The sequence below is a fragment of the Agelaius phoeniceus genome, chromosome 3, assembly GCF_051311805.1.
Source record: "Agelaius phoeniceus isolate bAgePho1 chromosome 3, bAgePho1.hap1, whole genome shotgun sequence".
In the NCBI taxonomy this organism is placed as follows: Eukaryota; Metazoa; Chordata; class Aves; order Passeriformes; family Icteridae; genus Agelaius; species Agelaius phoeniceus.
This window is the reverse complement of record NC_135267.1, coordinates 27376512-27389237: the sequence shown is the minus strand read 5'-3', so window position 1 is coordinate 27389237 and position 12726 is coordinate 27376512. Positions and strand designations below refer to the sequence as shown.

Sequence of the window (12726 nt, the reverse complement as noted above, 5' to 3'; positions counted from 1 at the left end):
GTTCCATGTAGCACAAGAATAATTGCAACACCTTTAAAAACACTGTGATGCACTTTTGGTGGTATTCTGTCAGCACGAGTTCTGGCAAGAGGTACATTGCAATGGTAAGATCTGCACCCCCAGCAACAAAGTGCTCACCTGACTGCCATCTTACAAGAAGATGAAATACATAATTCAGTAATAAGGCACCATTTTCTCAATAAATATCAAGAGGCTCAGAAAAACAATTGAAAAGTAGACAAAGTACAGCCTCTGTTCCACTGGTATATGGCTTTTCACAGTAAAAGGCCTCAGCAGTTGTAGTTCTCTTGCAAATTGAAGGTCATTCATGCCCATTTGGTCTTCACAAAGCAAGTGATGTCCAGGATCTTTTTGCTACATTTAAAAAAACCCAAAAAACAAAAAAAAAAGCTATTCCACAGGGAAACTATTTCCACATTTGCAAACTCAGTTATCTTTGGCTTTTTCCCTCTTATTGGTCATCTATCTTTTCTGAAGAATTCATTGTTGAAATTTGAGTGCTCTTTTATGTCCTCTTACCTTCCTGCTTTAGCCAGGCTGCTAACTTCACTGCAGAGAGTACATATAAAGGTTTAAAAATAGTTCACCAGTCATTTTGCTGATTGCTTTGTGCTGTCTGATGCTGGTCCATGGAGCATACATTGAGAAACAGTTGTCTAGACTTGATATTTGCCATAGACCAGCAGCACTTCTCAATATCAGGGTAGAAACTTTTTCAGAAAAAAGGCCGATGTTTCTGGCTACAGATCAGTCCTGTATTTCTAAATGACAGGGCTGAGGGTTACTGAGGAATTTGTTCTGGGATTTACAATCGGAAGCTAATAAATACATTGACAGTAGGTTAGGAATACAGAAAGCAATACATTGTCAAAACTGGAGATCTATTTAGAATTTTGCTTTTCTCATTGGCCTCATTTGTAATGAGGCATCATAATGAGCATTATAAGCAGCCATTACCCCCACAATTGTGCTAAATATTTGCCAAATTTTGCTTTTTTACTGGTTGTTAGTCTCATCATATAAAAGAAATTCGATCTGTCTGGGATTTGTCCTGTATGTTTCATCTTCTAAGTAAATCTTGAATGCTTACTCACTAATAATGAACAGAATCATAATTTGTCAAGTTATTATTTAAATTAGTTGCTGCTTCCTGAGTGTCACTTGATGTTGCAAGTCCCATGTATATAAAACTATGAAAAAGCAGTCTTTGAAACTGATTAAGCAAAATAATGAGATTAATATTATAGCAAGGTTTAAAAAATTTTTGGCCTTGTATGGATGGAGGTGAGACTTTCAAAATCATTGAAGTGACCTAACAGTTTGCAGTATTCCTTCGTGGATTCAGGACTCACAGCCTGCATCTAACCTGCTCAACCTAGTACCAGTGGGTCTGGGAAAACACATGGACTGTATCAATTTGCCTGTTGAGGCTGTATCCCAACCTAATGTCAGATATAGACCTGAGGAACAAGCTTCCTTTTTCCTCACCCACTCTTTCTCAGCTGGGGATTCTCTGTGGCAAATCCAAGTGCAGAAACTGAATGGAGGCGCTGCTGTTTCACAGTGTACACAACAGTGATATTGATACAGGCAAAGGGCTAAAATTTGGTTCTCCAAAAAGTCCTAAAATAGTTTGAAAGAACTGGCCTCAAAAGTTTAAATAATCTTAGCAAAAGGTATGTTTTATGATTATGAATCACGTAAACAATTTAGAAAAATGTTTTAGCAAGGGTACCCAGAATTTAAACAGGATAGAAGCCATTGTGTTTCACAATTTCAGCTTGCTTATGAGAAAGAAGCATCAGTGAGTATTTTGCTCAGGAACAGATTATCTTATTTTGTATGTTGTATTTCCTTCTGGAACTGAGGTTATCAAGAAGTTTTTGAAACAGACTGATTGCAAGGCCTAATACTGCAATTCTCTGTGGCTATTCCTATTTCCTTGCACAGCATAATCCATCATTCCATGAAGTTCAACAGTAAAAAAAAAAGGGTCAATAATTTTGCTATGTTGAACACTGAGCAGATTATTAGCAGTTGTACCAGATGGCTCTTGCATATGCAAATATTTGTTCAAAGCTTGGAGGACTTTGGAGGAGGACATAAATTTAGGCTGCAAGATGAATTAGGCTGGCCAAATTGCTTTAGTGAGCAGATAATGAATTTTCATGAATTCACTATCAAACTGAAAAGCAGAAGAAAAATAACTGATTTTTATTCTGGAAAAGGAATAATTGCTTCAGATTGAATAACGTCTATGTAAAAGACAAATCAATTATACACTGCACTTATTTCTCTCCCACAGTGACTAAAATTTCCTACCTACAGCCACGTGTCTGGGAAAACAGGGTAACAGGTATTTAACTTCAACTCTATTTGTAGCAGAGGGCTTTTCTTTCCAAAAATGCCAGCTGGGTCACACTTAGCAAATTTCATAGGGAATCACTGTTTGAGATAAAAATCAGAGAGGAGCTGGTCAGGTTATTCAGGATGGCAGCCTTGAAGCTCAGCTTTCCAACTCAGTTAATGGAATGCCAGAACCCTCCCGCTCTCAGGGGTCTGCAGCATCCAGCCATGGGGAGACCACCATGGAGTTGCTTGGGAAATCACAGAGGCCAATGCTTTAGGTTTCTTCAGTCTAAAAATTAAGAATTTTACAAACAAAATTACGATAAAATTTATGATAAAAAATAGGAAATTAAGCATTTACAGATCTTCTACATTTTGTTTTAGGGTGAGTCACTTCCAGAAGAAAAGTTTCCTGCAATCTTTTCAGCCATTTATGAGTGGCCTGATTGGATTCACGATCCTTTGGATCAGCGAAACTGTGGAGCATCCTGGGCTTTTTCAACCGCAAGTAATATTTCTTTTTGCTCCCTTTGAAAGTATCAGTGATGTTAGATGTGTAATGAAAATTGGAGTGGTTTGTAACAAAATTATATCAACTTGCTTTTCACCTTTTATTACCAAATAGGAACATTTAAAATTGCTCCAACTTTCCTTCTATACTGTCCCAAAATCTTTAAATGTCAATCTAAGCTGCAGCACTTTGCTTTTCATAAAATGGCGTAACATAAGCATGCGATCAATCTTTGTGACTTAATTTGGCCAGAGGGTCCTCACAAGTGCAGGTTTCTGCAACTGCTTCTTTAAGTCACAGCAGTCAGAAAAGGAAAGGAGCTTTAAGGTCAGCTAATCCCAGCTCCCTGAAAAAACCAGACTGAATGTGCTCTTTCTCTGATATATCTTATCCTCTGCAGTTTTAAAAAGAGAAAACCAAGAGAGCTTTTAACAGCTCTTTTGACAGATAACTGCAGAGATGAACAGAGATCACTGAGGGAAATAATTTGCAGATATTGTGTCTAATTTTTCCTTTCTACAAACAAATATTTTAATTTTAATTTACATAATTATTTTCAAATCTGTGTAGTGTGAGATGCCTTCACATGTTGTTTAGGTCCATCTAACGTTTTCAGTCAGAGTTTTCAAGATTAGTTGTTGCTCAATGAACAGACAAGCACTGCTGTATAATTTTTTTCTTACCATGAATAATTTCTGTAAGTACTCCAAAACTTTTTATACCTATGAAAATAAACTCATTATCATGGGACTTTGCAAAAGCACAAAATACAGTTGCCGCCTGACGTCAACAACTTTGTTTTCTGAAGACTTCCTCAGAGTTCACCAAAGTTAGTGCTGATTTTGATGGGGATTTAGATTTCAAGAGATTTTTTTAGATTTTATTTCAAAATTGAAAAATGTGGGGCTAAAAGTACTACAAATAAAATTAAATCATAGCTAATGACTTGTAAGAGGCTTAATGATTGTTTCATTGTCATTTGATAAAGAAAGTAGAAGCACCTGAGTTTCACCCACAACTAAGTTAACCTAGTCTGCCTTTAAATCAGTTCATAAATATATAAGTACTAAGAATCATGATTATCTGATTGAATTCAGATAAGGTATCTATGTCTGAGGATTATTTTTGTGTAATAAGGGAAGTCCCACATTTACACTTCAATATGTACATCTCCAAATATTCTTTGTAATAAAACCAAAATATACTTCCAGTCTTGAATTGTCTTCTTCCTAGGACTGCTCTTTTTTTTTCTTGTTTCTTTCCCCTCACATAAAGGAAAGAAAGGTTGAAAAGAAAGCAAAGAGATTTAGAGATTCAGCTGCAGAAAATTGGGAAGTATTTGTTTCTTCTACTGAAGACAAGCAGATGTGAATATGTATTTACAAACATGATACAGACAATTATGCAAATATCTCATCTAATATTTGGGTATTTGGGCCTTTATAATAGCCAGTAAATCTAGGAATTTGTCATATAACAGCAAAGTTGCTCATGATGCTTTGCACTTTCACAATCTTCTCTCGCAAAAGTCTGGACAGATTATGTCAGTATTGTTTAGTGAGGATATATGCACAGACAGAAAATATTGAGGTGGTATTTCTATCCCTCTTTCACAAAAACAACTGCAAAGTTGTGAGTAAATACTTGATTTTGGTAACAAAAAATTTATTTTCAAACAGGTGTTGCAGCAGATAGAATAGCAATTCATTCAAAGGGTCAGATCACAGACAACCTTTCTGCTCAGAACTTGATCTCTTGTGATACCAGGAATCAACATGGATGCAATGGTGGAAGCATTGATGGTGCCTGGAGATATCTGAAAACACATGGGTAAATATTTTATCAGTCTGTTTAGATTATTTTAAATTGAAACAGTTGCTTAATTTGCAATAAGACAATACTGTAAATGTACTTAAAACTTCTGTGTTTCTTGGGATACAGGCTCTTTATTTCAAAAAACCTTGAGTAAGCAGCCAGTTGCATGAGACAACACTGTGAATATTCAAAAGAATCAAACATCTTTTCTCAATAAAGCAACTTGTAATCATCTCATTCCAAGGTTGTTCCAGAGTGCAACACTCTATTAAGGATTGTACCTAGATCCTTCTTCCTTCAGATCAGACTAAGCAGAGTTAAGAGCTATCAAATTTCCCCAAAAAGCTAGAAACTTTAAAATGGGATATAATCATTTATGGAATTACAAAATTATTTTGGTTGGAACTTTGGAGGTGACCTGATCCAACATTCTGTTCAAAGCATGACTTTAAAATTAGATCAGGCTATTTAGGCCATTTCCCTGGAAACATTTTGAGTATCTTCAAGGATGGTGGTTCCACAACCTTTCTTGTAGCAGGTCAGTTTTTTGACTAATGGTCAAACACTTTTTTCTTATGTCAGCGTTTTCCTTGGTAAGTCTTGTGACCGGTACCTTCTTTCCAGCTTTTCACTGTGCATCTCCAAGAGTTTTGTTCTGTCTCCTCTATACCTCCCCTTATGTAGTTGAAGACAGGAATGATATACTCTTTGGCTTTCTCTTCTCTAAACTGAACAAGTCCAGCTGCCTCAGCTCCAGTTCCCTAAGTGCCTTCCAATGGATTTGCTCAGTTTGTCAGTGTCTTTCCCAGGGAACACATAAGTGAAAATACAACTCCATCTGCTGAGTAGTAATTTGAGGGGAAGATTAATTTTCCACAATGTCTTGGTTATGTTCTTGGTAACACAGCCCAGTATTGACCAGCCACATTTGCCAAGAGTGCTCACTGCTCACCTACATTCAATTTGCTGTTTCTCAGGACCTCATGTCCTTCTCTGTTAAATGACTTTCTACACTGGCAGTGCCCTGACAGTACCTGGGCAGTTCTGGCTCAGAGGCAGGGTTTGCCATCTGTCTTTGTTGAAATTCAGGATATTTCTGTCATGCTCGTTTCTTCAGCCTATTAACACTGCTCTGAACAGCAGCCATGCATACTAATCACTCTCTAAAAGTTTTACATTCTCCAAAAACTTGCTTAAGGTGCCTTACATCTGGCTGTCCAGATTGTTAATAGAGATACAAAAGTGTTGCTTTTGTGTTGTCTCCTGGGGAATGTCATTAATAAACAGACACCAGGCACTTTGATCTGTCGACCATTCAACATGCCAGTCCACAACTGACCTTGTAAGCAATTTACCTAGTCCAATAAACTAGAGGAACACCACAGCAACCTATGCTGCAAATGTCACAAAAGACAAGGTAAATGATAGGTACTGCTTTCCTTATTCTCTCTGGAGCCAGTAATTTCATCATGGTCAGGCTGTCTCATCATATCATCATTACCTGTCATGGTAAATCCACACATCCTGCTTTCAGTCCACTCCTTGAAGTCTGTATGCCTGGAAATGGCTTCCAGGAGAAGTTCAATAACTGCATTTTAGATACCATATAATAAAATCGTGCTGTTTCTTACATTACCAGATTTTTTTTATCTTTTCTGTTCCGTACCAAAATCTATTTACTGTCTTGCTTTTGTACAATCTCACCCCTTACTCTGATATATCTGAAAATGACAGAGAGGGATCTCAGGTGTTCTCTCTGTCAACTTTTGATTTTATCTATAACACAAACAAACAAACCATGTCAAGAGCAGAAGAATGTCAGATGTGATGTGTTGACATGGCACTCTGGGGATCCAGGAGAAGACCTGTCACACTATACAAGTGACAATTCTGCTTTCTGCAAGTGTATCAAACTATTTCTGATATGACAAGGGCTTTGTATTGTTATGAGGAGAGTTTACTTCGAGTGCTCCTCTATCTTTTTCTCTCAGGGTTTCAACACTAAACTGGCTTTCATTTAGGTTTTAAGAAGGAGATCCTTCAGCTGAGTGATTAGCAAAGGCCCCTTAGCACCTCAGGAGCTAAGGGAAGAGGTTTCATTAATGAAGAAATGAAAGTTATAACTTGACATTTTAATTTTAAGCACTTTTTAACTGCAATACTTTTCTTTAACTAGAAAAACAGTCTCATGGTACTCAGTAGTTCATGTTTTTATGAGAGTAATTGCAACACTTTGAACGGTTTTCTTGCCTGTTAAAAACAGGAGCATGAGAATTGCTGGTATAGATAAGAGAATTTTTATGAGCATTATCTCCAGAACAGTTGGAGCATCTTATTTTAGAGGAAAAGCTGTAAAGAATGCAGTTACAAGACAATCTCCTAGTTTTCTATTCCCTCTGACTATTACCCCTGTACAGGCACAACTACCATGAGCCCCATAATAATAAAATTCTTCCTATGCCAGAATGTAGTATTATTTTGACCTGAGCACTGTGGTTAGTGACATGGCCTGTTATACAGAAGCAATTTTTAAGTATAAAAGAGTTAGTTAGCTTATTTTTAGAAGAAAAGCAAGGCAGGCTGAAGCTCTACAAGGGACTTCATTATCAACCTAGCTGTACCCTCGCATTTAATAACATTACATTTTTACAGCAGAGTGACAGTGGTGTGCTGAGCAGGCTTTCTGTGAGCCTGGAAACACACAGCCACAGCACCTCAGCTCACACAGCACATCTGTGAACTGTCTTTTCACCTTCACACTGCCAAGTACTTGCTTATTGCTCAGCCTCATGTTAGCCACCAGCCTCTTGCAGCTGATCATCTCAGAGAAGAATCTGAAGGGCAGTTGTGAAAACCATCATGAATTTTTGGAAGCTATCTAAATCTCCAACAAATCTCAGCAATCCAGGATTATTTTCTTAGTCATTTATTATGCTTCTTTTGTTGCCACGGAGCTAGCTCCAGCTTGTACAACATCACTGTGCTATGACAGACCTTTGCTTGCTACCCATTTTTATCCCTGATCATTGATTTGTCATCAAAGTACCACACATGAAAGTATCCCTACTTACCTATTTTTATAAACATTTCTACATTCTGCTTTTCTTTCCTCAAGTTCAAATATTTCAAAACCCACTCTAAAATTTCCAGATGCAAATAAACAGATTAAGGGAAATATCCAAATATCTTTAGAATAGATACTGGAAGAACACATGAACAGCAGTTCTGGGTCCACCTAGCCCAATGTTAAGTCTCTGACAGTAGCCAAGAGCAAATAATATCAAGAATAAGAATTAAAAAAAAGTTTTGATTCACTGGAATAATAACTTAATCAGTTTTGTAGGTAAACCCCATAATCCATAACCTTTTACCTGTGACAATGCAAAAATATTGGAAATTTATGGCATACAAGTTAGAAGTGTCTTTTGAATGAGCCCTTTCAAATAGTGCTTGCTTCCACACACTTCCAGGTGACTTATTTTTAGGAATCGTTATATTGCAATCATTGTGTCATTATCTGCATACCCAGCAACAGGGAGAAAACACATTGATTTTCTGTGGGGCCTTGTAAATTATCACAGCAGGCATGCAATGCTGTTTAAAGTTTCTGCTGTTTTTATTTCTGGAGTGTGCTCAGCTCAGGTTTTTGACAGATTTTCAGAAAAATCAAGTGCTGACCTAAACTAACCCCAGTAAAGTCAGAAAAAGATTTCCATAAAGCTCAAGGAAGCTAGGCAAGTGCTGAGACCTGACTTTTCAGAATTACTAAACACCCAATTAACAGTGAAATCTGCTGTAAGTGGACCCGAAACACTGTTTAAATATCACTTTGTCTTCCTCCATTAATTAAAGAATAAATATGTATTCTATTACTAATTATCATTAGTTTTAAGTGTTTCAGTTACAAGTCATAATTTGGGAGAAATAAGTGTTCTTGAAAGCATCTATTTTAACTAATAAGAAAAACAAAAAGGTTATATTCATCAAGAATGAGGAAGAAACACTTCATTTTCAGGTGATATAAAAGTTAGACATGAATGTAAATAGTGCTTCCAGCCACAATAGGGCTTCATCTGATTTGTACTTCAGGCTCTTGGCAGCTGTAGGGTATGAGAAAGATATTATTGTTATTATTGCAAATAACACAGTCTAATGTTTAGGATTATTTTCTTATCTCACAATTCAAATATGTAAATGCAATGAATCCACAAAAATTTCATTAGATTGAACACACAGACATGACTTCAAATGAATTCTGTCAAGAATGTATGAACACACTACAGAGTTTTCCTAGTTGGCCCTGGATTCTGCTTGTTTCTAACACTATTTTTGTATATATGTGTCTATATTTGTGCATATAAACATATTCACATATATTTCTGTTTTTCTTCTATGGCTTTTGGAAAGGTCTTCTCCTTGAAGTGTTTTTGATGTTTACCGTAGTGCTGGTGCTTCAGCACATACGACATTGTACTTCAGCACATATGAAATTGTGCTTCAGCAGAAAGCTGTTCAATTGTGGTAATCAAGGCTGCAGAGACTGGTTGGTGAAAAGATTCAAACGTGACTCTTAGTTCAGAGATCTCATCTGGATTACCACTCAGCTCCAGTGTGCTACTGTATGTGCTCTACTTTGGGCAGAAAGAAAAAGATTTCTCAGATTTTCTATCACCAAATGCTAATGGTAAAATGCGATTTCTTATTCAAAACAGCTGAAGGATATATGGGCTTATCTTGTAAAACTCCTGACAGCTAAGTATACACTGTCAAGTGTAGTTATACTCCATATAGTATAGAAATATAGTTTTCAATTCCTCAGGTTCAGAAATTCCAGTATAATTGATGAATACAAATGCTTTTTATAGGAGTGACTATTTTAAAGTATTCTGCTTCAGCAAAATATTTGATTATGCTCTGTAAAAGAAACCCTCTCCTAGGCCTGCATGGCATTAATGCAGAAATGTGTATATTGTTTCAGGAATGTCTAACAGTGTTCCACGTATCCCATTTCACAAGCCATTTTTGATAAATTAAGGCCATTGACAACATTGGTAATTTATTAATCTTTTTCAGTGTGAGCTTTCATGTATCATAAATGAGATGAATGTACCAGGTGACAATTACTAAACACATTTTTTACCCTCTCTTTGGAGAAGGGTGGGAAGAGGACTACTCTAATGGAAACTTAATCATAAATATCATGTATATTAATTAAAGGAAATGCCATCCAGCTGAAAATATGCTATCTACATTTCTGAAGAGTATTACTTGAAATACAACAGTTGCAAAATAATTAAAAGCTTCAAGTAAAATGGCAAAAATTTTTGAGTGAGCTTCTTATCAACTCTTTTTTTTTAACTACCTGAACAGGGTTGTATCATATGCTTGTTATCCATCATTTTGGAACAAACACCTGGGGCCATCAGCTGAAAATCAGTGTTATGTGTCAAGTGAATATGGAAAAAACCATACAAATGGGCCATGTCCCAATGCTTTCGAAAAATCCAATCGGTTATACCGGTGTGCCTCTCACTACAGGGTGTCCTCAAAAGTAAGTTAATGAAATTCATCTGTTGTCTCAACAATTTTACTCCTTTGAGGTTTGATTAAAATATGTTCACTTAACTTCAAGACTAGAGCTGTGAATTTTCCTTTATGTTGCCCTTGAATTTTCCTATGAGTTGAAATTCTTTATAGTTTCTCAGTTGTACATCATCTCTTTAAAGTTGATACTTTGTGGTCCCATAGAAATTTGAGATAGAAAATAAAGTATGCAGTCATAACAGTGCAGTTCTTCTCAAACATGTTTCTGAAGGCTTTGTTAATTTGGTAAACCAAATATTCTCCAGGAGAAAAACAAGTACAAGGGCATACTTATACTATATATGTGTGCACACAATGATAAACTAGTATGAGTTTTATTTAATAAATGTTATCTTCCCTTGCTCTCTCTGTTGCTGCTCTCACCTCCTGTCAGGAAACTGATATAATGAAAGAAATCAAGGAGAGAGGACCAGTGCAAGGTATGGTAAGTTTAAAGGATGATAGCATTATTGAAATAGTTAGACTTTGCAATGACCATGTACCAAAATATTAGAAAATGCAAATTACATGCCACAGTGGAGAAACAAGTCATATGTACTGCAGTCCATCCAGGGACATTTGGTGGGTAAATAGTGCCCCTAAAGCAGCATGGCTGCATCAGAGCCTGTAAAGAGTAAAGTGACCTTGAACTGGATACGTTGAAAATTTGTGTAAAATGTGTGTGCAGGAAATCTGTGTGCCTTTTTTCATGACAGTTCTTTGGTCATTGGTGAAATAGCAATTTATGGAATTAAATGTTAGCCAGGCTCGGATCTATAGGGCTGGGGTGGATTCCCCCATGGCTAAGGCCAGCCCACCAGACCTGCTCTCCTCTGAAGGTAAAGCTGAACTACATGGGACTTCCAGCAAATCATTCAGTACTGAAATACCCTAGAATTTCTCATTTCAGAGCCCAAATGCTCTTGTTGATGCCTACCAGTTTTGAATTTCTCTGCTGAACTTTGCAATGAAGATCCCTGACCTCTTGGAGGTCAGAAATACAGAGACTCAGCATTGAGTAGGGAACTGCAAATTTTTTCTTTTTTACCCTGGATGCTATCCATTTATGGCCGTGTATGGTGCTGGCAGCAGCTGAAAATGCAGATTCCTGCTCACACCCAGGCCACTGTAACTAGAGAGATTGATGGATGTGGGGCTTGGGATGATGGAGAATGGTCACAGTGCGGGATCTCCACCTCTCTTGGATGGCTGGCTGATGCAAACCCAAAGAATTTTACTTCAGGTGACTTCTGCATTTCTACTGCTTTTAATTATATAAGGAATTATCATAATCTTCAATTTATTATTCAAATGGTTTTGATTATGAGATAGAATTCATTTTGATGCATCATGTAGTTGAAATTACTTCTTAAAGCCCTTTATATGGGCAGCTGCAATTAATCTGAAGTTCAGACTTACAAGATCAACATCATCAGTCTTTTTGGTGTGTTTGCTCAAGGAAAATATTATTTCCCACATTGCATTTGATCTAGATGTGAAAAATAGTAATTTCTGCCAGTTTTAGAAAATGATAAAAATTAGGATCCTCAAGATAGAGTTTCAAACCTCAAACATTCTTCTGGATTAAATCTGCTAGTACTAAATTTTACACATGAAATAATCAATATTCAGCCATTTATTAGGATTTAGCCACTCAACAATTCAATTTTTTTTTTAAATTTAATGCTTTTGTGTATCAGGTTAAGGTAATGTTTTTTGTAGAAAAATCAAAATTTACATAACGGCATATAATCGAGACCATGCATCACTGACTGAAACCACTTGCTCTTTTTTCTTTTGGATATGAGTTTTAAATTAATCACAGTTATGACCCTGTAATTTGTCACTGATCATCTCCTCTATCTTCCCATATTACAAATGCAACCAGGGCAAAAGTCTAATTTTAAAACCATAGCATACTTTTTCTGCAAGTGATCTTCAAATACTGAAGGGGTTTTCCATTATTCATTCACTTGTCATTTCTGACAAACTTACAAAATGCTCAGGGACAGTCTTTTCTAATGTACTAAGCAATGTTTAATAGCTGGGAAATGAATTCAAGATCCCTTCAAGATCATGATGATGAATGGATTTGGATTTTTGGACATATTCAAAGTTAAGAAAAAAAAGGTTTTTTAACAACTGTGAAGCAGTAGGTTTAGGAATGTAATTGAAGATTTTACGTTATACAGCTTTCAAGTTTGAATGACAATTTCTCTTTGACCTACATCATTGTCTTACATGGTACAGAAACCGAGCAATTAGCAATTTTTGATTCAAAGATGAAATACTAGTTTTTTTAAGAAATCCATTTTCAAGTAAACATAGTGAAATTTCACCAATCATTTCAAAACATTCAGACAATCCTAATATGGCCCATACTTTTTTTTTTTCATGGACTTTAGGAAATACTCTGACAGTTACAAGGCTGGCGAAGGAAAATTATC

The 12726-nt window shown here is 36.3% G+C and overlaps 1 protein-coding gene across 1 annotated transcript in view; it reads left to right on the top strand.

Moving 5' to 3' along the window:
* The window catches only part of TINAG (tubulointerstitial nephritis antigen), a 38032-nt gene that overhangs the window by 11313 nt on the left and 13993 nt on the right, over positions 1-12726 (top strand). The window contains exons 5-8 of the mRNA XM_054630520.2: positions 2755-2878; positions 4561-4711; positions 10067-10247; positions 10674-10719. Of these exons, the coding sequence (XP_054486495.2) occupies positions 2755-2878; positions 4561-4711; positions 10067-10247; positions 10674-10719 (502 nt within the window). The remainder of the gene's footprint in view (positions 1-2754; positions 2879-4560; positions 4712-10066; positions 10248-10673; positions 10720-12726) is intronic.